Raw genomic sequence first — 24496 nt, forward strand, 5'->3', positions numbered from 1 at the left:
CAAGTTCAAGATGGTATGGCCATAGACTCAAGGATAACTTCTAGGTCATTGCTTAATCCCTGGGTAGATGGCATTAAACAAATAATACAATCAATTGCTTACAATAATGATAGATGATATGAAGGAGAAAATCAGTGTCTTTGGCAGCTGGATCTGATCCAGATTGAAGGGTAGATATGATCGTGATAATGAAATGAGGTCTATAGTCTCTCACATGCATCTCTTTGTAGCCAGGTTGTATTTCTGCTGTCAGGAGAGCACAAAAGTATGTGGGAGAATGTGAAAGTGTGGTCCCAAACACACACATCTGAACTATTGCTTGAAACAAAATAGAAATTATTACCCAAGGAAATTTACCAAACATATAACATTTACTGATTTATTAAAACTTTTGCTCAGGGACATTTTTCTTGATTTTATTAGGCAACTATGAGCATCTTCTTATGAATCTATTCTGTGCTTCCTTTCAGCAAACCCTCTTTAGGAAACTAAGGGCTGGTGCTGCTTTCTCAGAGCACGTAGGAGTGAGGCGGGGACTCATTCAGCACTGAGAGTGGGTGGGCTCATAAGGCCACACCTCAGGCTCTGTTGCCAGTGGGCTCTGCTATGGGACCTAGACAATATGCCCCTGTAGTAAGAACAGGTAATGGGGTTCTGTCTTCTTTCAGATTTGGGTATTCGGATTCCTGTCGGACATGTGGACTACTTCGTCAATGGAGGCCAAGACCAACCTGGGTGTCCCACCTTCATTCATGCAGGTCAGAAAGCCAGAGAGAATTGGTTTTTGGCTTCCCCAGAGACCGGAATTCTCCAACAGCCTTTGTGTTGAGTCAGCTAGTGTGGGCCACAGAAGGTCTCCCTTCTTGCACCCTTACTATGTCCATAATGCCTTACTTAGCACTTATTGAACAAATGTCTTTGGAGTCTAGGAATTCTGGGGGAGAAGTGACTGAAATTAAAAGCCTGCACCATTTGTATGCTGCCCTCCCCACTTCTTAGGCCCTGACATGATATATCATCACTCTAGGCAATAGTCTCCTTTCTTCTTGGGCCCTGCTTTGTGGCATAGTCCACACTAGCTAAATCCTCAGCAGAGCCTAGCTGTGGAAGGAGTAGACCAATGTGCCCAAAGCTAGGTAGCCGAAGGATCAATTTACTACATGACCATATCCCCAAACTCACTAAATTTAACAACTCTCCAAACTTATTTTCAAGATCATCTTCTTGAGTACATTTAATAAATATACATTTCTTTTCTTTTCAAGTATATTTATTGATTATGCTATTACAGTTTTCCAAATTTTTCCCCCTTTACCCCCCATCCCCCAATCCTCTAGCATTCCCCCCCTCCCTTAGTTCATGTCTATGGGTTGTACATTTAAGTTCTTTGAGTCCTCTGTTTCCTATACCATTTTTATCTCTATTTTATGCCTACTAATTATATTTCTTCTTTCCTGTACCTTCCCCCCATTCTTCCCTTCCTCCTCCCCACTGAAATCCCTCTGTGTGCTGTCCATTTCTCTGATTCTGTTCCTGTTCTGGTTGTTTGCTTAGTTTTTGTGTTTGTTTCTTTTAGGTTCATTTGTTGATAGTTGTAAGTTTGTTGCCATTTTATTGTTCATATTTTTTATCTTCTTTTTCTTAGATAAGTTCCTTTAACATTTTATGTACTAATTCCTTGGTGATGATGAACTCCTTTAACTTGACCTTATCTAAGAAGCACTTTATCTGCTCTTCCATTCTAAATGAAAGCTTTGCTGGAGAGAGCAATGTTGGATGTAGGTCCTTGCCTTTCATGCCTTCAAATACTTCTTTCCAGCCCCTTCTTGCCTGCAAGTTTTCTTTTGAGAAATCCACTGATATCCTAATGGGCATCCTTCGGTATGTAACTCACTCTCTCCTTTCCCCTTGCTTCTTTTAGGATTTTCTCTTTTTCTTTAATCTTGGGTAACTTGATGATGTGTCTTGGTGTGTTCCTCTTTGGGTCCAGCTTCGTTGGTACTCTCTGGACTTCCTGGAAGTCTATTTCCTTTGCCAGATTGGGGAAGTTTTCCTTCATTATTTGTTCGAATAAGTTTTCAATTTCTTGCTGTTGTTCTTCTCCTTCTGGTACCCCTATAATTCAAATATTGGAATGTTTTAGGTTGTCCCAGAGATTCCTCAGCCTCTCTTCATTTTTTCAGATTCTTATTTCTTCATTCTGATCCAGTTGGATGTTCATTTTTTCCTTTTGTTCCAAATCGTTGCTTTGAATCCTGGTTTCTTTCCTGTCACTGTTGGTTCCTTGAGTATTTTGCTTTATTTCATTTTGAGTATCTTTCATTTTTCCACCAAGCTCAATCAGTTCTGTGAGCTGGAAGGAGGTTACCAGGGCTTTAAATTCTCCATCAGATAGGTTGGTGATCTTAGTTCTCTTTCTGAGGCTTTGCTCTGTTCTTTCATTTGGGCCATATTTCTTTGTCTTGGCACATCTGTTAAGTTGTAAGGGGGCAGGCCCTTAGGTATTCACCCAGGCAGGGCAACCCTCTTTGCTGCCTGTGGGGGAGGGCCCAGAGAGGGAATAGTGCGGCTCACCTGCTCACCTGTTCACCTCTATCGCACTTTTCAACAAACTCTCAGGTGGGACTGGGAGTTTCTCCCACAGCAGCAACCCCAGCCATAGCCCACAGTCAGCTCTGAGTCTCAGTCTTCCCCTTAAGTCAGCCCCATTGAGTTTGGCAGACAACCCCACCCCCATGGTCTGCCAACTTGCTATGGTTTTTCTGAGTTGGCCCACACTGCTGCCACCTTACGGTCTGGTTGTCCTGGCTGATTTTTTCTTTAATTTCTTGGTTGTTGGAGTTCCATGCAGTTTGATTTTCTGGTGCTTTTGGTTGTTTATTGATTTTAGATTGGTTGTTATCCTTCTTTTGGTTGTGTAAGGAAGCAAAGGGTTTCTGCTTACGCCTCCATCTTGGCTGGACCATTTCTTTTCTTCTAAACGTTTCCAAATGTTCTTTATGAATATACATATATTCATTGCATACATTCTTAGCATCATTTTTAAAACAGCAAATTTGTCAAAAATTAAGTATTAAGGATTGTTTAATCTTCTTATATTCTTATGAATATAGGCAAACTATCAGCATTTCATATAGAGTTTATCCTGATTTCTTATTTACTGTCTTTTTAGTGTCTTCTTTTTAACCAAACTTTTGACATTTTAAGGATTCTTTTGACAATTGTATTAAGGAACTACTAATCAAATTTACCAAATTTACTGATTTTACAAAAACATGTTCCTTTTAACAATTTATAGGTTTTTCCAGCAATTTTGGTCAGACGAGATAGCGTGGTTTTAATGGCTTTTGAAAATTTCTGTGGCATTCAGTTGGCTACTCCTCATTTTTTTCTTCATAACAGCATTTGAGAAAGGTTTAGTTTGTATCTCCCAACCCCCTGTTGCAGCTAGAAGGAACATGGCCAAAGAATGTCCCAACCATGAGGGGAGAGGAATATCAACACACAGCTCAGATGTGGTTGCTGATTTCAGAGTTGGAGGGTGGGGGTTGTCCTGAGGTGAAGGGAGAGTCTGACGATGCCAGAACCCTGGAGCTATTGGCTTGCTACAGACCTCCAAACCCCAGCCAATTTATCCAGTGTGAGTTATTGCAAAAATTTAATTAGTAAACAAAAACAATAAGAAGAAAACCAAGTTTTTGTTGAATTGGGACATTTGGCAAGTAGAGCTTGTCAGTCACTTGGCCAGGTGAGCCCCAGCACATTGGCTTTGAGAGACTGACTGTGAACTAACTGCTTGCTGCTGACTCCTTTGATTGTCTCATTGCTGGGATGGGTATAATGAGATTGTAAAAAAATATTTTTTGGTAAAAAATTGCCTATGTGAGTGATGATAAAGAAGGTAAAATGTGTGGACAGGCATCCATTTTAATAAGTGGAGTCAGAATCACCAAGTCAGGATGCTCCCATTTTCTGACAAAGAGCTTGTACAATCATGGAAGTACGGGTCTCAAATTCAGCAATTTTCTTCATAGATTACCGTATTTTTAGGACTAAAAGACATACTGAGCCATAAGACGCACCTAGGTTTTAGAGGAGGAAAAGCAGAAAAAAATTTTTGAAGCAAAAAATGTGGTAAAATATTTAATAACATAAATAACATAATATTTCACTAACGTAAATATAAACTACATTTACTAGCCAGGTAAGCTAATTCGGACTATAAGATGCAGGCCCATTTTCCTTTCAAATTTGGGGAGTATGTCTTATAGTCTGAGAAACACAGTAAGCATAGGGTTTTTATGGAAAATAAAAATGAAAAGAAAGAACACAGTAGCCATATCTATTCACATTCTTTAAATGTGGCTCAGGGGACACCCCACATATCTATAGCTGGTGGTCGCGTAAAATTTGGCATTTCCCTTTGCCTTGAACTGAAACCTTGGTTGTGTTTCCCTCCCGGTTCAGGCTACAGTTATCTAATCTGTGATCACATGAGGGCCGTGCACCTCTATATCAGCGCCTTGGAGAATTCCTGTCCTTTGATGGCCTTTCCCTGTGCCAGCTACAAAGCCTTCCTTGCTGGACGCTGCCTGGATTGTTTTAACCCTTTTCTGCTTTCCTGTCCAAGGATTGGTAAATGCTACCTCTTTGCCTCCTTTGACAATTTTGGGGAAGTTCAAGTCTTGCTAGTTGTCACCTCTTTAAGTCCTGATCTCCTATGATCAAGAAATCTACCCAACTGGGATTTAAAAAATGTAATTGATGAGGTGTTCAGCCTGTTCTGACCTGGATGATGGCATTTGGCCCTCTGTGTCCCACCCCTCACTCTCTGTACTGATGCCCGATGCCATACTCACCCTACCCATACCCTTCACACACACAGCCCACCCCCTGTAAGCCCAGCTTCAGGGCATTCTCTGGAAACGTTGGTATAGTCCAGAGTCCCTGACCCCACTTGCAAACTAGAGGCTTGACACAGACCTTTTTAGCTGGGCCAGTCATTCTTGAGTTCCTGATAGTTCCTAAATCAAAGTGTTGTGGAGAAGTCCCCAAGAGTGCCACATGTGGCCCACTTTAAAGGTGTGAAGCTACGGTGGCCACATAGCAGCTGGAGATATGCCTGACTGCTGGTCAACTTGGGCACGTTTCTGGATGATCCAGGGCAGTCTGAGGAGAAGAACACGAGTAAGGCTGAGGGAACTGGTGTCGACTCACCAGTCAGACCACTGCTGGGAACATCCTGGGGTTATACAGAATGAACGGCTCCAAGAAAAACTCTGGGAAGTGTAAATGTTCTTTCTCCTCCTTCTTTCTCTCACTTCCCATCCCTGGCTGCCACTCAGCTATAGCAGCCTGTCATTGCTTACATGAATGAAATGGATTTCTGCTTGACAAAATGGTAGAGTAGGGCAGCTTCCCACAGTAAAGCAAATCAGTATTACTTCCTACTCATTGGGCATAGGTCATGATTTCCCCCAGATGTGACAGACTGGCTGGTGTAACAACCACTTCACATAGCACCTAGTCTCATCTCTCACTACACTTTCACTGACACAGAACACCATGGGATGCTGACTACTTGTACTCCCAAGAGTACTCCATGTTTGCTTACGCGTTGTCCATGTACCCAAACTGTACTCTCTGCCCAGAATACCCTTCCCAGCTTGTCAACCACCATTCAGGTCAAACACTTTTTACAGTTTTACAACACAGAAGATAAGCCATTAAACAGTTGTCACGTAAATTATTTTGCAAGTTGGGGGCATAATTTCAGATTTCTTAGAAACACCTCCTGAGAAAGGGCCAGGTGATCTACAGAATGTATTTCCTGTTTACTTGTGTGTTTATCCCAGATTGGCTGAGTTGCATGTATCCTGGGACACACCATAGGTCATGGCATATAATGAGCATGCAGTGTAGCTGTTTGCAGATGAATGGGTGTGGGAATTAATTACTGTGTGGCTGGGTGCCATGACCCTCTAATGGCTCTCTCAGGGCTTTGCTGTCTTTGCTTCTTGACTTCCAGGGCTGGTGGAACAAGATGGTGTCAAGATAGAGCCACTTCCTAAGGAAGTGAGAGTCTACCTCCTGACTACTTCTGAGCCTCCATACTGTGGTGAGTTGGGGCAAAAAAGCATGGCTCAGCTCTGCCAGTGTGCTGCCCAGCAGAGTCCAGGGTTCCCTAGCTTGGGTTGTATCCATCCCAGCATGGTAGCCAAGGTAGAAGGTAAAGGACTGGAGCAAAGATGTCATGAGGGTTGGGGCACAGCCAGTAGTGGTCTGAAAACCAAAACTTTCAGAGCTAGTTTAATCCAGTACTCTATTAAGGATGAGGACTTGGGAGCATCTTCCTGTCTATATACAATCCTAGTTACTCCTGACCGTCCACAGAAATCTGCCCTCCAATGTGGGCTCTCTCAGAACAGTCTTTGGGTATACCTCTGCCTCATACTTCCTTCCTGCATACTTTTTTACCCCTTCCTTGGTGCCCACCCTATGTGTCTCCCACCCCGGTTGCTCTCTTAAGTCAGGGTCCCCGAGGAATACAGGACCTCGTTCTCTGCCTTCCTTTCCCTTCACATATTTTAACTCTTCTCCATTGCTTCTACCTACTACATTTCATTAACACTAAGGTGCCAGTGATTATAAAGATGCTAAATGGGAAAGAAAAGTGTGTCACAGAATCTATGAACTACATTACAGGCTGAAACGTCATCTTTCCCTACTTGATGTGTACCTTAACAAGGGTGACTCTAGTTCCCGGTTTATGCTTGTCATCCTGGGACCCCATCTGGTTTATTGTGTTTACAAAACAGAAGTATGCTGGTCAGGAAGATACATTATATGGCCATGCTAATTCTGACTGATTTTCTGATCAACTTGTGTCTGATTGCTGGAAGGATCTCTGTGGCCCTACTTCCTGGCACTAGAAGGCCTAGTGCACTGTGTTAGGGAGCCCAAAGCCCATACTCTGTGGTCACACAGACTGGAATTTGAATCTCAGCTTCTTCACTCACCAGCTGTGTGATCAGGAGCAAGTTACTTAACCTCTCTGAACTTCTATATCCTTACATAGAAAATGGAAAAATAATAGTATCTTCTTCAAAGAACCAATTGTGCAGATAAAATAAAGTAGTATACAGGAGATCCCTGGCACAGTGACTGGAACGCAATAATTAATAATTCCTTTTCCTTTATCAATCAGAGAATCTGGGGAACTAGATGCATGTGTTTCCAACTTCACGCCAGAGAGAATTCATGGCTATGTCTCAGGAACAAAGTGGGTTATAAGAATTAACTGTAGGCTTTTCACATATATAAGCTTCCTGGATAATGCAGCTCTGAGAGGTAGGTGTGAGGAAAGGGAGGCTCTGAGAGACTGAGTAATGTTCCCAAGGCTAATACATAGCTGGGCAAAAAGTCAGGATTCAACCCCAGGGCTTCTTACTCCCAAATCTGCAGTCTTCCCACGCCACCACCTGCCTCCACCCTCGCTTCTTTGCTTCTCTTCTGAGAGCATGCTCTTTATAGCCATATTTCTGGTTGCTCCTCCGTCCTCACCGCCCCTTCGAGGTCAGCCTGAAAAAGGATGCTGTGTCCAGGGGTAGAAGCAATGCTGTGGGGAGTGGATGTTCGGTTCTATTTCCAGCTTCTGGGCAGCTTTGGGCAACCTGAATTAGCTCCTCCCCATTTGCACAGCTAGGAATATGCCGCAGGGAGCCTGGGGAACACTTGAAGATTACAAGCATTTTAAAGCAGATTCATGTAGCCATAATTTTTCTGTGTTACATTCGTTGTGAGACTCCCTCCCTATGGCCCCCCCCCCCCCAGAAGCATGATCCTGTCTGTTCAAAAGAAATAAGCCAGCACGAGCACCCATTTGCCTGTGTGCATTGAGGCTTCTGTTCTGAGCATCCAAGCCGGAACCTTCTGTGTCCCAGGGGTACAACCTTCCACTTGCTAGTTCCTGGGGTGCTGGCAGCTGGCAGTCCCATTCCTCACCCACTCCCAGGCCATCACGACACTGGGCTGGACTTCAGTGGTGCTGACTGGGATGGAAGTCAGCCAGGCATGCACCAGCAGAGCAGAGAATCTTCTCCAAAAATTTCACACAAAGTATCTTTTCTCTGTCAACTCGTTTTATTCCTGCCGTGTTGTGTGAGGAGATCCCAGGGTTATTGTTTATGGATGAAGGGACTGAGGCACAGAGAGTCTCAGTGACTCAGACAAGGCACCACAGAGGGTGAGCAGCAGGGCCGGGCCTTGGATCCAGGTCTCCTGACCAGTTAACTCTCCAGGGCTCTGTGTGCTGCTTCCCATGTCGTGCTGCTGTGCAAATTAGATTCCACTACCAGTTCCCACTGACCCAGCATTGCTGGCAGACCTGGTCCTCTTGGGGCTTCCAGATAATGTAGAGAAGGGGGAAGCAGAACCTTAGGAAACTTTCTTGATCAGTGATACCTTCTGGCAAAGAAGGAGTGATATATCAAACTCAGCCCAGAGAATGAAATTCCTGAAGCTTATGTAAGTCAGCTTTTTTCATTCACATTGCAATTATCCACTTCATTTCAACCTTGTCCTTCACCAGAACCATCTGCATCCCATAGTAAGCAAATGAGAGAGAGAGATGGAAGGGATGTGACACTTTCTGATTGTGTGTGTAGGGGACCCACATATAGTGTTTTCCTTTCTTTTGGTGAGTTCTTGGCATCTTGGCATCTGTCCTGAGTCCTGTTGCTAACCCCATGAGCATAGAAGGACCATATTTAGGGAAAAGGTGAAGGATTGCTTCTCCAGCTATGTCTCAGTCACCAAAGGAGTCTGTGAGATGCTCCAAGGCTGAAAAATGCCACCAGAGGGGCCTGACCCTTAATCAGGAAAGGAAGGCTATGCTTCTTAACTTCTCTTGCCAGAGGGACAGCAGGTTCCAGGGGTTTCACCCTGAGATAGGCTGCTCACCCAGTCCATGTCGATGACACCAGCTTTGAGAGTCCCAGTGTCCATGCTGCCTGGGAGGGTGGAGATGCCACATAGACACCTGTCTGCCACAGGGAGGGTAATAGTCATCTCCTGCACACAAGTGTGTTCCCTGACACTGTGTATCTGGTGAGGTGGGGGAGGGGCATCACTATATTTGGTGATTTAATTATCTAGTAGAAGAGAACCTCTTAGGTCCTTTCAAAATCACACTACCAAGATAATGTCACCAAATAGGGACATGTGGGACATTCTAGCATTGCAAGTAATAATAAAAACTAACATGTATTAAATGTTTCTTAGGCACTGGCACTGTCTAAGGACTTTATATGTAGTAACTCATTTAATTCTCATTCAGATCTGTGGTATCTATTTTTATTTTCCCTAATTTATATTTGAAGAAGCTGAGGATCTGCAATAATGAGTAATCTGTTCCAGGTCCTACACCTACTAAGAGGTAGAGCAGAGCTTCCTCGTCGCACTTACTCCCTTTTTCTGGGGCTGTTTGGGCACTGCACTCACCAAGTTCTGGCTCAGGAGTCTGCTCTGCTTTTGTTTCCTAGTGCATCATAGCCTTGTGGAGTTTTACTTGCAGAAGCCAAGAAACAAAGACACCAACATCATGGTCACCTTCTTCAGCAGCAACGTCACCTCCTCAGCCCAGATCACCATGTAAGTAAATGTCCCTCACAGCTGGCCTCTCTCCTTACAAGACAGTTTTATTTTACACACATATCCCTGGACAGGCCCTGCTGTGCTCACTGATGGGTAAGCCGAGCTCACTGGGCTGGGGCTGGGGGTGAGGGCAGAATCTACCACAGACGTACCCACAGACACATACTGGGCAACTGTCCCAGGTTCAGGGTCAGTATTGGGTCCAAGTACAGTGTATTCAGGCAAGAGCAGATGAGGCAGGCAGGCAGTGGTGCTGGGGTGTCCCAACAGGTGGTGAAAACCTAGAAATTGAGTCCCCGAGAAGGAACAGTGCTCAGGAATGCAAGACTGGGGGCATCAGGGATGTCAGCATGTAGGAGAGCCTCAGCCACTATCACAGGAAGGACTGGCCAGAGCCTGGGAGGCACCCACTCCTGGGTAGGGGAGTAGTACTGGGTGAGTTGCCAGAAGAGAATTGCAGGCAGAGTGTCAGCCAGCAAATGAGTGCAAGGTGAGGGCTGGCAGGCTTGATGCTGGATGGTACCCATTCCCAGAACTAGGGCTGAGTGTTTCCCTTGTCACACTTTGGCCTAGCAGCCAGTTGGGACCGGGATGAAGATGGAAGGGCAGAGGACCTCAACTCTAGGACATCACAAGGCAGGCAGAGGAAAGGAACTCAGTAGTGCATGTTTCTTCAAAAAGCAATTGATTACTTACAAGCCAGCAGGACGCAGACTAATTAGGTACACCAGCATCTTAGTCAGGGCCCTGTCTGGAAAACACAGCACAAGCCAGGTAGTCCTACAGAAGGAGTTTAACTCAAAAAAATTAACTACAAATGTGCTGGGAGAGCCGAAAACCCCCAAAGATGGGGAGAAGGGGAGGCAATGCAGAAATCAGCCACAGGAGGAGCCACTCCCACTCCAGGGCTACATACAGGGAAAAAGCCAGGGGCAGTGTTGGCAGAGCACAGAACAGGGTGCGATTCTCTCCGGAACCTGCTGACAGAGGAGCCTGAGAAATACGGTCTGCAGGAGAAGTGCACAATCATCAACAGTGGCAGGTGCTATGAGAGTATGCAAGACAGCACCTGACTGAGTGTGAGGAAATGATATTTGAACAGAGATTTAAGGATTCTCAGGAGTTGCCCAGGTCTGGGTTAGTGAGGTTATAACACTGGGAGGGGCAGCACAAGGGTGAGGCCCCATAAGAGGAGGCTGGAGGGGTGAGTCAGGGCAACATCAAGCAGGGCCTTGAAGGATTAGAGGTTTTGATTTTTATCCTGAGAGCAGTTTGGGGAGCCACTGGGAGTTTTAAACAGGAGTATGACTGGATGAGATTTGTGTTTGGAAACATTTCTCAGGCTGAAGGGCTGCACATTAACTGTGCTATCAGGGAAGACAAGTTTCAGCTGGAAGGCACATTACTTCTTGGCTCCCAGACACCCCACTGCTGGCCGGGGTTCCAGCTCACCAAGGCCACACAGGACACATGGCAGGCAGTCGGGGCCCCAACACAGGTCTTCAGGTACCTACCTGAGCCCTGCAGATTGTAGCTAAATAATTTTCTTCAGATACCTTCAAGGATGAGTTACTTCTAGAAGGGTATTTTCATCACCTCTTCAGTCCAATGGCAGGTGAGCCAACTCTGGACGGAGCCCTGACAATGACATACAACTTTGGCTGCACAGCAGTCACCTGGGGAGCTGTGGAAACTACTGCCACTGAGCCCCACCCCAGACCAAGCACAGCAGAATCACTGGGCATCACCTCAACAGTTACACTTTTTTTAAAAAAATAACTTTATTTTTCAATTGCAGTTGTCATACAATATAATATGTGATGAGCGTGCAAGCCAGTGATTTGACATTTATGTAACTTAGCAAATGATCACCCGGATAAATCTAGTACCTGTCTGACACCACACATAGGTGTCAATTACAATATTATGGACCATCTTCTAATAGCTATCCTTTTAAAGACTCCCTGAGTGACTCCCATGGACACCCACAGAGGCCTTCCTCCCTCTCCCAAGAGATTGGCATTACTCTTCTGAAGAAGGCTCTCAGAACATCATTACCTTCAATTCCTTTTTTTGTTGTTTTCATTTTTCTCTTGCAGTACAGAAATTGATAAAAAGGAGGAGAGGGAGGTTTGTGGGCGGTCTTTCCCCTACTTTCCATCACTTTGTGAAGCCCCCAAGTTTCCTTCTGATGAGAAAATTTACCCGGCCCAGGTCCCCAGGCCACAGCCTCCTTCAAACTCCTTGTTTGCAAGTTCCACCACCCAAGCAGCTTCTTACAGTGAACAATTTTCTTATTTTCTTCTGAAGTGTTTCGAAACATTTCCAATATGTAAAATAAAAGGAACAGCTTAAGTAATGGCTGTTACTTAAGTGATTATACTTATGCTTAAAGTAGAGCTTAATGGCATTGCATTCTCAGGATAGTATTTTGTAAATAAAGATGATTTCAATATGAATAAATTATTTCCATTTTATTTTATTCTGCATAATTGTTTTAATTTTATTAATGAATCCACTGTCATATACACAATAATGAAAGTTTCCTATATGTACTTGTGCAGTTAGGGATGTTCTAAACTCCAAAGTCTTTATTTTTATGTCAAGAACTGTATTTACTATGGTTGTAGACAAATGTGAAGGTAACTTTGTACTTAATTCAGTAAATTCTAATTGATTTAACAACTTGTTTGGCATTGATTGTACTAATAGAATCAGCTAGGTTTTTCATTAAAAAAATAAAATAAAATAAAGTAGACTAGTCTTCTCACACAGTCCTTTGACCTAAATGTCCTAAAGAGGGCTCTACTTCGGAGTTGGTGGATCTGAAAGTGAGGATCTTTTCCAACTAGGAGTCTAAGAATGAGGGACATTTTTCCAGATGTGAAAGTCCAAGAGCTACTGTTTTGCTGCAGTGTCTATTTGTTTACTTTTAAAAAATCAATTATTTTCCAAGTCATGTTCAAAGCTGTGGGTATGTGGGTATGTGGGCAGAGGGACTAGTTGGGGTGATACAAAGAACTGTGGTCCCCACCTTCAAGGAGCTAACTTTTGTGCCTGACAGCTAACCAGTGCTACCAGCAGAGCCCCTTAGGGACTAAGGGGAAGCAAAGGCCAGAAGTGCTACATAACTTACTCTCCCTTTCCCTTGCAGACCTAGACAGCAACTGCAGGGGAGAGGAGTCCTAGCTCATCCCAACCCTCATTGCCAGGTGCACCAAGTGAATCTCAAGTTCCAGGCTTCCCACTGGGTTTGGAGAAAAGATCGGACTACCATTGTTGGGAAGTTCTGCACTGCTCCTTTGCCGGTCAATGACAAGTAAGCCCAGTATCCACTGCATCCCAGAGACACCCATAAGAACCAATCCTAAACTTAAATGTGGTGCTTGTTGAGATTCAATCTCATCATGAGTGATTAGCTTCTTTGATGTAGAGATGACAGTATGCCCAGGGTTTTTCTGATATTCCTGCAAGGCCATCTTGTGTTGGGAATGTTAGGAATCCAAAGAACGTGAACTCTTAAATCCTTGTTTTTACTTTAATATAAGAAACCCCTTTTTACCTAATCAATCTCTATCTATCTATCATCTGTCTATCTATCTATCTATCTATCTATCTATCTATCTATCTATCTATCTAATTTAGATATGTTTTATTTGGATTCTATATAAGGTTTTATTGGAATAAAGATTTCTAATGACATTTTCCTCCACCTTAGTGTCCACTAGTCACATTCATGGGTGTGGATTGAGACTCCCAGCCACCTTACACCCTGCCTCTAGCAGGTCTTTATATTATTAGTCTTAACACCTGGACCCTTTGAGGACAGCAGGTTCCTGTAGCATACAACTACAGACTTCTTTCACCTGACATCATGAAAACACAAGACCTCCAACCCCTCCCTTCTGACCAAAAGGAATGTGCCCTGAGCATATACCCTCTTGTTGCTCTTCTCTTGCAGTAAAAAGATGGTCTGCTTACCTGAACCAGTGAACTTACAACCAGATGTGACTGTTTGTCGTGACCTGAAAATTCCATGTGCATAGTATAAGCCTGGGCAGGACACATCTCCTTGGATTTTGGAGGAGAGGAGTTCAACTTACTCTAGGCCATTACTACTAAAAAGAAAGACAAAATGGTATTGGTTATTTTCCCCATAATTGACCACCTTAGAAGGGAAATATAACTCATTTTACAGAGCTTGATCTCTATTGCCAATTTGAAGAGTCTTGTAAAATATCATGTCAGCTTTCTTACTCATACTTAAAAGCAATTGCATCACATCCTTGGGCATCTGTACCTAGGATTCAATAGAAACATATACAGGAAAAATGTTTTTTTATCAAAAATAAATTTCCATGGAATATCTGAGTCATGTATTGTTTTATTGAAATGGAATTCTGTTACATACAAAAAATGTGATTTACAGTCTGGGATTGGAGAGAACAGTAGATGCTGAAGTCTCTGTGTTAAAAGAACAATTGAAAGAGGTGCTTGGAACAAGAGAGGGGATGAAGGGTGGGGTAGAAGGTGGTGCCATTCACCTCCCTTACCATTGTCTCTCTGGATATCTGGAAGGTTTGAGGGATCAGAGAGTTCTTTGGGGAATATAGGTAGATTTCCTTTGTGTCAGTGTTTCCCAAACTTAGATCTTTGTAAATATTCTTGAATCAGCCACAATCCAGCAAGAAGCCGATGGTGCACTCAAATTGGGCAATATGAGGGGAATTTAATAAAAGGACTATTTACAAAGGTTTTAGAAGGGAGTAGGAAAATAGTGCAGTTACAGGGCTATTGGCAGTGGGAGCTGCTACTGCCCCAGGTCTGAAGAGGTAAGTGGAAGGAGCCCCAGAACCTGGGGCCAGTGTGGGCTGGGGGACCTTCAGCCAGAGGATATAGTCACCAGGCAGCAATACTGCAAGGAGAGAGCCAGGGAAACAGAGTCTCCAATATCATTCTTCTTTCCTCCTTTCTTCTCCTGCTACTGCTCCCCACTGAGTGACTGCGCCTAGAAGCTGGAAGACAAGAGGCACAGTGATGGGGCTCAAGAGGGAAAACAGGGCAGAGGAGGGTGGAGAATGGATGGCTGGGAGTGGGGAGCAAACACAGAGGTATGGCCCACACCTTTACCACTTTCTGCACAGCCAGGTACCCCCTGGATTCTTCTAAGCTTAATGGTTTCCTTTAAATTCTTTAAAAAATCATTTAAATCACATCTAAGCAAGCAAGTGGTTTTGTATATTTGCATTTTTGGGCAAGCATCACCATGCTCCATCTCCAGAACTTTTCACTAACACAGACTGAAACTCTGTGCCCATGAAATAACAACGCCCCACCCTCCCTCCACCCAGGCCCTGGTAACCACCTTTCTACTATCTGTCTCTATGCATTCTACTACTCTAGGTACCTTATGCAATTGGACAATGTTTGTCCCTTTGTGACTGATGTATAATCACTTAGGATAATGCTTTCAGTGTTTATTCATGTTGTAGCATGTGTCAGAATTTACATCCTCTAGCATGTGTCAGAATTAGCCACAAGGGTGGTTAATATTGTACTACTGTTCACATGTGAGAGGGGACCCCCACAAACTAAAATTTATTTATGAAAATTGTGTGTTTATTCCTAAATGTTTAAACTTCAGTCACCCTCAAAGTACTCTCCATCTAATGCAATACACCTCTCCTGACAGTTTTTTCCACTGTTCAAAACAGTTTTTGAACTCATCGATTTTGATGCCTCTTAGTGCTTCCGCCATTTTTGGTTTTACCACTTTTACATTGGCAAAACATTTCCCTTTGAGGACTTTTTTCATCTGGGGAAACACAAACAAAAAAAAAAAACAGTTTCCTGGGGCTAGATCAGGTGAATAGGAAGAGTGGGGGCATGGGGGTCATGTCATTTTTTGGTCAAAAACTGCTGAACACTCAGTGCAGTGTGGGTAGGTGTGCTCATAAATTGCCCATCATGAAAGGGGCAAAGGTGTTGAAAAAGTCTTCAAAACAAAACAAAATTCACTGAAGCCAAACACAGCCTCTCACAACACCAGCTGGTACACTGATACAGATGGGTTCCTAGAACACTCACCTAGCAGGGAAGCCTGTACTACAAGGAGTCCACCCTCCAGAAGATAACTCTGTTTTTTTTTTTAGGTCCCCCCTTGAGTGCCACATTTAGATGTTTGTTTGAAATTTAATCTTCATTGTATTTTTTTCCAGTACCATTTAGTCCCATTATATCCCCTACCCCAGCAATCACCACACTGTTTCTATGCCCGTGAGTCTTTTATCTTTCTTGTTCCACCCCTCCACCCCTAAGCTCCCCCCAGCTGTCATTCTGCTCTCCCTCTATGAGTCTGTCCCCTCATTTTCCTTGTTAGTTCAATTTGTTCATTAGATTCCACATATGAGTGAAATCACATGTTATTTGTCTATCTCTGACTGGGTTATTTCAATTAGCATAATGTCCTTCAGGTCCATCCATGCTCTCGCAAAGGGTAAAATTTTCTTCCTTTTTATGACTGAGTAGAACTCCATTGTGTAAATGTCCCATAGTTATTTTATCCACTCATCTACTGATGGAAACTTGGGCTGCTTCCACATCTTGGCGATTGTAAATAACACTGCAATGAATGTAGGGGTGCTGCCCTGGCTTGTGTGGCACAGTGGACTGAGTGCTGGCCTGTGAACCAAGGGGTCACTGGTTGAATTCTCAGCCAGTTCACATGCCTGAGTTACAGGTCAGGTCCCCAGTAGGGGATGCCTGAGAGGTAACCACTCATTGATGTTTCTTTCCCACTCTCTCTCCCTCCATTCCCCTCTCTAAAAATAAATTTAAAAACCCCCCCACAACATAGGGGTGTTTATGTTCTTTTAAATTAATATTTCCCATTCCTTCAGATATATTCCCAGAAGTGGGATCACTGGGTCAAAAGGCAGATCCATTTTTAATTTTCTGCTTTCTACAGTGGCTGCACCACTCAGCATTACCACCAACAATGTAGGTGTCCCCTTTCACCACATCCAGCCAGCACTTGTTGTTTGTTGATTTATTGATGATAACCATTCTGATAAGTGTGAGATGACATCTCATTATGGTTTTAATCTGCATTTAAATCTGCATTTATCTGATGATTATCGATGTTGAGCATCTTTTCATATGTCTATTGGCCACTTGAATGTCCTCTTTGGAGAAGTGTCTATTCAGGTTCTTTGTCCATTTTTTAGTTGGGTTGTTTGGACATTAAGCCCATATCAGATGTATCATTGGTGAATATGTTATCCCATTCTGTGGGTTGTCTTTTTATTTTGTTGATGATTTCCTTTGCTGTGCAAAACTTTTTAGTTCAATGTAGTCTCATTTACTTATTTTTTTCCTTTGTTTCCCTTGCCTGGGGAGATATATCTGATAAAATATTGCTACAAGCAATGCCTGATATATTACTGCCTATGGTTTCCCTCTAGGATTTTTATGGTTTCCAGTCTAACGTTTAAATCTTTGATCCATTTTGAATTTATTCTAGTGTGTGGTATAAGAAGGTGGTCTAGTTTCATTTTTCTGCACATATCTGTCTGATTTTTTCCAACACCATTTATTGAATATAAATATTCTTTAATATGCAGGCTCAGAGTTCTTTTTTTTTCAAACCAAAATTCCCTTTACTTTTTTTCCTCTCTGCCTTTACTCACCCAGGTTCTCAGAAGAACCTCCCTAGAGAACTGAGAACTTTCACCCTGAACTATATTATGCAGCATTTCCTGTTTCCACAGCTTCAAGTTGTTTTCCCCTCAGCTTCATGTTATTGTAATTAATGGCTGCCATCCTATGAGACATAGCTTAGTACAGAGTTCTTCCGTAGTTTTCCCTGCTGCTTATTGTTTCCAACTGTGTGCAAATGATATTATGCTTCTGTGATCAAGACTACGTTCTGTAGTGTTGATGCTGATTGCTGATCACTGAGTTGACCTGCTGTTTTTCTGTCTTCATACTTTCAGTTTTGTTTCTTTGCTAATACATTCTTACTTTAAAGAACTTTTAGACTCTCTCACATTCACTCAATCAGAAACTTTAGATTATTACCATAAATGGTAAACCAGTTTTCCTTATCATAAATTAATCCTAAAAATAACTACACTGAGAACATAGCAATGTTTAACTTCCCAACTAGATGTTGTGGCTTGCTGAAGGCTCTGCTCCCTGTGCTAGTTTTGTCCTGATTAGGGTTCACCACAGCTCTTCAACTTTATAATGTTTGTATTCTTCTTAATCCAGCTTGCCTTCTTGTGGAGTTGATTTTTGTTTGAACCTGATTGAACTTTTCATGTAATCCAATTTTATTAAATATTATTCTTGTAGTCTCTCCAACTTGTCAGGAATTTTCTATATCTTGATTTAATCCTCAAGAATACTTAGCTTTCTCTTCAAGCTTTTTGTCATTTTGTATTATATATATTTTATTACATATAAACATATGTGTGTGTTTATATGTAGCTTTTTAAAAAATATTGATTTTAGTGAGAGAGAGAGGATGGGGAGGGAGAGGACAAGAGAGAGAGAGAGAGAGAGAGAGGGAATATGAAGAATTTAGCTTTAGCATGACTTTATTTCCAGGAACCCATGCAGTGTTGTAATAATTTCTACTTTATTTTCTAAATATAGGCAAGTCATATTTTTAATGATTCATACCTGGACTTTGCTGGAAATCAACATCAAACTTCTTGATCTGTGATTTCAGGAATCTCTAGTCTCCCTAGAGCAAATTTATCTACCCACCCTCTTCTAACCCTTCTCTTTGGGATTGTTTAATGATTATTGAAAAAAGACCTCAGTCAGTCCTCAAGGTCATTCTTTCTTTTCTTTTCTATTTAAAAATCTTGATGGCAATATATTCTGGAGTGGGAAGATGGTGGCATTGTAGGAGGGAGTGTATTCCCCTTCCCCTATGCACAGGAGAGAAACTGGCCAATCTGCGGAGGAACAGAGCAAGGGGCCAATGATATCGCAACATTTATGAAAATAGGACATCAAAAATTATAGTGGTCATTGAAAAACCAGACAGTGAGGAGACTGCTTCAGGATAATAAGGGCCCAGGGATCAGCTAGGGGATCAGGGAGGTTGCAGCCCCCAGGCCCAGTGCTCCTGGATCTGCCTCAGGGCACCCAGGAGAGCAGAGTCACTGTTCCCTCTCGGGACAACAAGGATTGAGAAGCACCGGGGGAGGCCTTGTTGCTTGAAGGCACAGAGAGGGGAGTGAGACTGAGGGACAATCACAACGGGGCTACAAGCACCCACACATAGCCCCGGGGAAGAGTAAGTGCCCCAGCCTATGCGACCAAGGGCGGCCTGGTCATGCACCCATGCCCCCAACCCAGTGAGAGTGTGGTTCTGAGGAAGACCCAGACCCCACAGCCCTGAACAAGGAAAGGGAATGGGCATTCTCGGGTTTCTGGAGCCTGCAGTGGTGAACTCAGGGAAGCACAGGCCCCTTCGGGATTCCGGACTCTTACACTGTGAACCCAGAAAAGACGCGGGTGCTTCTCAGGTTCCTGGAGCCTGCAGCGGGGAAACTGGGGGAAGGGCACAACTCCTCACGATCCCCAGAACTTACATTGTGAACCCGAAGCATCAGATTGGCTCTGAGGAGAGCTCGGAGGCTAGCCCTGGGGACAGTACAGGAGAGACTGACTGAGTTGTGACTGGGAAAGGTAAAAAGCATTCCAATTGCCCTTCAGCCTGCTGAAGCCAGCAAGACCAGAAAAACTGGCCAGTTAGAAACCAACAAGAGGGTTTTTTTTTTTTTTTGCAGTTATTGTTTGATTTTATCTTGTTTTTTAAGTAACTTTTTATTTTTTTAATTCTTATTATTTTTATATCTCTCAATTCCTTATGTTTCTCTTCCTTTCATCCTAGTGCTATTCCTTCCACTCCAAATTTATCTCTCCTGCATTCCATCTTCTGCTTTTTTTCCTTTTTTTTTTTTGAGCCTGCAAGTTACTGCAAATTTGTATTATCTTTTTCTCATTTTTCTGACATTTTTTATTTTAATAGTATTTTGGTATTCTTTTTCTTTGTGTGTAATTTTCTTTGCTTGGCTGGTTATACTGTTGTTTGATAGGTTCCCCCTGTTATCTCATTCACAGTGTGTTGCTAATTTACTGACCTTTATTTGTGTTCCATTAGTACACCTCTCTAGGTTCTATACTCCTTATTCTTGTTATCTAGATCTCACAGATTCTGCCACATGATTGTTGCTTTAATATTACTGTAAATAAGACCTAGTTCATACAATTGTAAATACTACACAACACCCCTCCCAGATCTCAGCCCACTTCGCAACTTCCTGAACTACATTATTGTAGGGGTTATCTCTATTCTTTTACACACTACTTCTATTTACTATTCTTCATTCCCACCCTACCTCAGAATCTGACCTCCCACAGCCTCACAGCTTCTAGATCCAACTAACAATCCTTTCCTCCCCAGTAAGAGTCTTATTTTCTTTCCATCCTTTCTAAAACATGGCTAGTGGGGTGGAAGATCACGGTTAACACTATACGTAGCCAAAGGATCTCCCGTCTCTTCTCTACTGGCTGCTACTATAAATATCATAGAATACTTTCTTGCTGTCTTAAACCATTTTGCCTTACTCCTCCAACTGATCACAAAAAAAGAGTAGGGGGAAGCTGTGAACACCAGGATACCTGAAGAAGACTGCACCACTGAATCTAACAGGTATTCTACCACAGAAGCTCACCCCATAAACACAGGGAACCAGAACAGATCAATTTAAGAAACAGAGGCTAACTAGAAGAGTCTCAGGAACCATGAGAAGATGAAGAAACAATCCCCAAATGAAGGGAAAGGAGGAAGCCTCAGAAAGAATGCTAAATGAAATACAGGCAACTCAACTATCAGATATTGAGTTCAAAACAATGATTATCAGGAAGCTCGATGAGCTCACAATGAGCTACCAGAAACTACAGGGAAGCTACAATGAACTCACTGCAAACTATATCAACATGAAAAAGGAAATAGAAACTATCAACAAGGTCCAAGAGGAAATGAAGAATATAATTTCTGAACTGATGAACACAGTAGAAGGAATGAAAAGCAGGATCGAAGAAGCAGAAGATCGGATCAGTGAATTGGAGGACAAAGTAGAAAAAAACATGCAGAAAGAGCAAGAAAAGGAAAAGAATCTCAGAAAGAATGAAGAGGGATTAAGAGAAATGCAACACAATATGAAACGTAATAATATCCGTATAATAGGGATACCAAAAGGAGAAGAAGAAGAGCAAGGGATAGAAAACCTATTTAAAAAAGTAATGATGGAAAACTTTCCTAATTTGATGAGAGCAAAAGTCACACAAATCCAGAAAACACAGAGAGTCCTAATCAAGAGGAACCCAAAGAGGCCCACCTCAAGACACATCATAGTTAAAATGGCAAAATTTCAAGGCAAAGAGAGGATCTTAAAGGCAGTAAGGAAGAAACAGGAAATAACATAAAAGGGAGCCCCAATAAGGCTAACAGCTGACTTCTCAATGGAAACAATCTGAGCTAGAAGAGAATGGCAAGAAATATTCCAAGTAATGAGGACCAGAGGTCTGCAACCAAGGCTACTTTACCCAGCAAGGCCCTCAATCAAGATAGAAGGCCAAATAAGAAGCTTTCCAGACAAAAGAAGTTCAAAAGAATACACCTCCATCAAACCACCTCTGCAAGAGATGCTAAAGGGACTGCTTTAAGGAAGAGAAGGAAAAGAGAGAGAGAGAGGAACACACGTACATAAATGGCAATGAATAAGTACCTATCAATAATAACCTTAAATGTAAATGGGTTAAATGCTCCAATCAAAAGACATAGAATAGCTGAATGGATAAGAAAACATGACCCACCCATATGCTGCCTACAAGAGACCCACCTCAGGATAAAAGACCTACACAGGCTGAAAGTGAAGGGCTGGAAACAAATTTTCCAAGCAAAAGGAAAGGAAAAAAAAAAGCCGGGGTAGCAATATTCATATTAGACAAAATAGACTGCCAAAAAAGGGCCATAAAGAGAGACCCAGAAGGTCACTTCATAATACTCAAGTGAAGAATCCACCAAGAAGACATAAATATTGTAAATATATATGCACCGAACATAACAGCACCCAAATACATAAAGAAAATCTTAGAGGACTTCAAGAAAGATATTGAGAGCAACACAATTATAGTGGGGGATTTTAACACCCCACTGTTAAAAATGGACAGATCTTCCAAACAAAATATCAACAAAGATATTGTGGCACTGAACAATACCCTGGGTGAAATGGACTTTACTGATATATACAGAGCCCTCCATCCCAAAGAAGCTAAATACACATTCTTTTCAAACAGAGATGGAACATTTTCAAAGATAGACCACATGATAGGACACAAAACAAGCCTCAACAATTTCAAGAAAATTAAAATCATACCAAGCATTTTCTCAGATCACAAGGGACTGAAACTAGAAACCAATCCCAAGGGAAAAAAAACCCAAAACACTCAAAATCATGGAGATTAAATAGCATGCTATTAAACAATGAATGGGTCAAGAATGAAATTAGGGAAGAAATCAAAAGGTTTCTGGAAACAAATGAAAATGAACTCACAACAACCCAAAACTTATGGGACACAGCCAAGGCAGTCCTGAGAGGGAAGTTCATAGTGATACAGGCCTGCCTAAAAAAGATAGAAATATTTCAAACAAACAACCTAACCCTACGTCTACAAGAACTAAAGGAACAACAACAAAGACAGCCCAGAGCAAGCAGAAGGAAGAAAATAACCAAGATCAGAGCAGAATTAAATGACATAGAGACTAAAAGCACAATTCTAAGGATCAATGAATCCAGGAGCTGGTTCTTTGAAAAGATAAACAAAATCAACAAGCCTTTAAGCAGACTCATCAAGAAAAAAAGAGAGAAGACCCAAAGAAACATAATCAGAAATGAAAGAGGAGAGATTACAACTGATACCACAGAAATACAAAGAATTGTAACAAATTACTACGAAAAACTGTATGCCAAGAAATTTGAAAACCTAGGTGAAATGGACAAATTTCTAAAAAAACATAATCTTCCAAAAGTCAATGAAAAAGAAGCAGAAAGTCTGAACAGACCAATAACAGCAAAAGAAATTGAAGCAGTAATCAAAAAACTCCCAACACACAAAAGCCCTGGACCAGATGGTTTCACAGGAGAATTCTACAAAGGATTTAAGGAAGAGCTAACCCCTATCCTTCACAGACTATTCCAAAAAATCCAAAAAGATGGGAGACTCCCAAACTTTTTTTATGAGGCCAACATCATCCTAATTCTAAAACCAAATAAAGACACAACAAAGAAAGAAAACTTCAGGCCAATATCGCTGATGAACATTGACACTAAAATCCTTAACAAACCGAAACCAACAATACATTACATACAACTGGCAAACTGCATCCAAAAATACATTAACAAGATCATACACCATGACCAAATGGGATTCATTCCAGGGATGCAAGGATGGTACAATTTTCACAAATCAGTAAATGTAATGCATCACATAAACAAAAGCAAAGACGAAAACCACATGATCATATCAATAGATGCAGAAAAAGCATTTGATAAGGTATAGCACCCATTTATGATAAAAACACTCAGCAAAGTGGGAATAGAGGGAGCATTCCTCAACATAATAAAGGCCATATATGAGAGACCTACAGCCAACATCATACTCAATGGGCAAAAATTAAAATCTTTTCCACTAAGATCAGAAACAAGACCAGGCTGTCCACTTTCACCACTTCTATTCATTATAGTACTGGAAGTTTTAGCCACAGCAATCAGACAAGAAAAAGAAATAAAAGGCATCCAAATCAGAAAGGAGGAAACAAAACTGTCACTGTTTGCAGATGACATGATAGTGTACATAGAAAATCCTATAGACTCCACCAAAAAACTGCTTGACCTAATAAATGAATTTGGCAAAACAGTGGGATACAAAGTCAATATCCAGAAATCAAAGGTACTTCTGTACACCAACAATGAAACAGCAGAAGCAGAAATCAAGAAAAAAAAATCCCATTTAAAATAGCAAAAAGAAAAATAAAATACCTAGGAATAAACCTAACCAAAGAGGTAAAAGATCTGTATTCAGAAAACTGCATTACACTGAAGAAAGAAATCAAGGAAGACACAGACAAATGGAAACATATACCATGTTCATGGATTGGAAGAATTAATATCATCAAAATGTCCATACTCCCCAAAGCAATTTACACATTTAATGCAATTCCTATTAAACTACCAATGGCTTATTTCACAGACATAGAACAAACACTTCAAAAATTTATATGGAATCATAAACGACCCCAAATAGCTGCTGCAATTTTGAGAAAGAAGAGTAAAGTAGGAGGGATCACAATACCTGACACTAAATTATACTACAAGGCCACTGTAATCAAAACAGCCTGGTACTGGCATAAAAACAGGCACATGGACCAATGGAACATAACAGAGCCCAGAAATAAACCCAAGTCTCTACGGTCAATTAATATTTGACAAAGGAGGCAGCAACATAAAATGGAGTAAAAATAGCCTCTTCAACAAATGGTGTTGGGAGAACTGGACAGCCATGTGCAAAAAAATGAAACTGGAGCACCAACTTACACCTTATACAAAGATAAATTCAAGGTGGACAAAAGACTTAAATATAAAATGTGACACCATTAAAGTCCTAGAGGAAAATGTAGGCAGGAAAATCTCAGATATTTCACGCAGCAACATTTTTACTGATACGTCCCCCAAAGCAAGGAACAAAGCAAAGAATAAAC

The 24496-nt window shown here is 41.9% G+C and overlaps 1 protein-coding gene across 2 annotated transcripts in view; it reads left to right on the forward strand.

Annotated features, from left to right (window-relative positions):
- PLA1A (phospholipase A1 member A) overlaps nt 1–14025 on the forward strand; it is a 35213-nt gene extending 21188 nt beyond the window's left edge. Inside the window, exons 7-12 of one of the 2 annotated variants that reach the window (XM_028504649.2) lie at nt 669–758; nt 4468–4635; nt 6029–6118; nt 9543–9651; nt 12809–12973; nt 13616–14025. In XM_028504649.2, the coding sequence (XP_028360450.1) occupies nt 669–758; nt 4468–4635; nt 6029–6118; nt 9543–9651; nt 12809–12973; nt 13616–13700 (707 nt within the window). In that variant the 3' untranslated portion in view covers nt 13701–14025. Of the gene's footprint in view, nt 1–668; nt 759–4467; nt 4636–6028; nt 6119–9542; nt 9656–12808; nt 12974–13615 lie in introns of those variants that run through there. The other variant, XM_036018133.1, reaches the window with a different exon arrangement.
- The last annotated feature ends 10471 nt before the right edge of the window (nt 14026–24496 follow it).

This window comes from Phyllostomus discolor, chromosome 2, assembly GCF_004126475.2.
Source record: "Phyllostomus discolor isolate MPI-MPIP mPhyDis1 chromosome 2, mPhyDis1.pri.v3, whole genome shotgun sequence".
NCBI lineage: Eukaryota > Metazoa > Chordata > Mammalia > Chiroptera > Phyllostomidae > Phyllostomus > Phyllostomus discolor.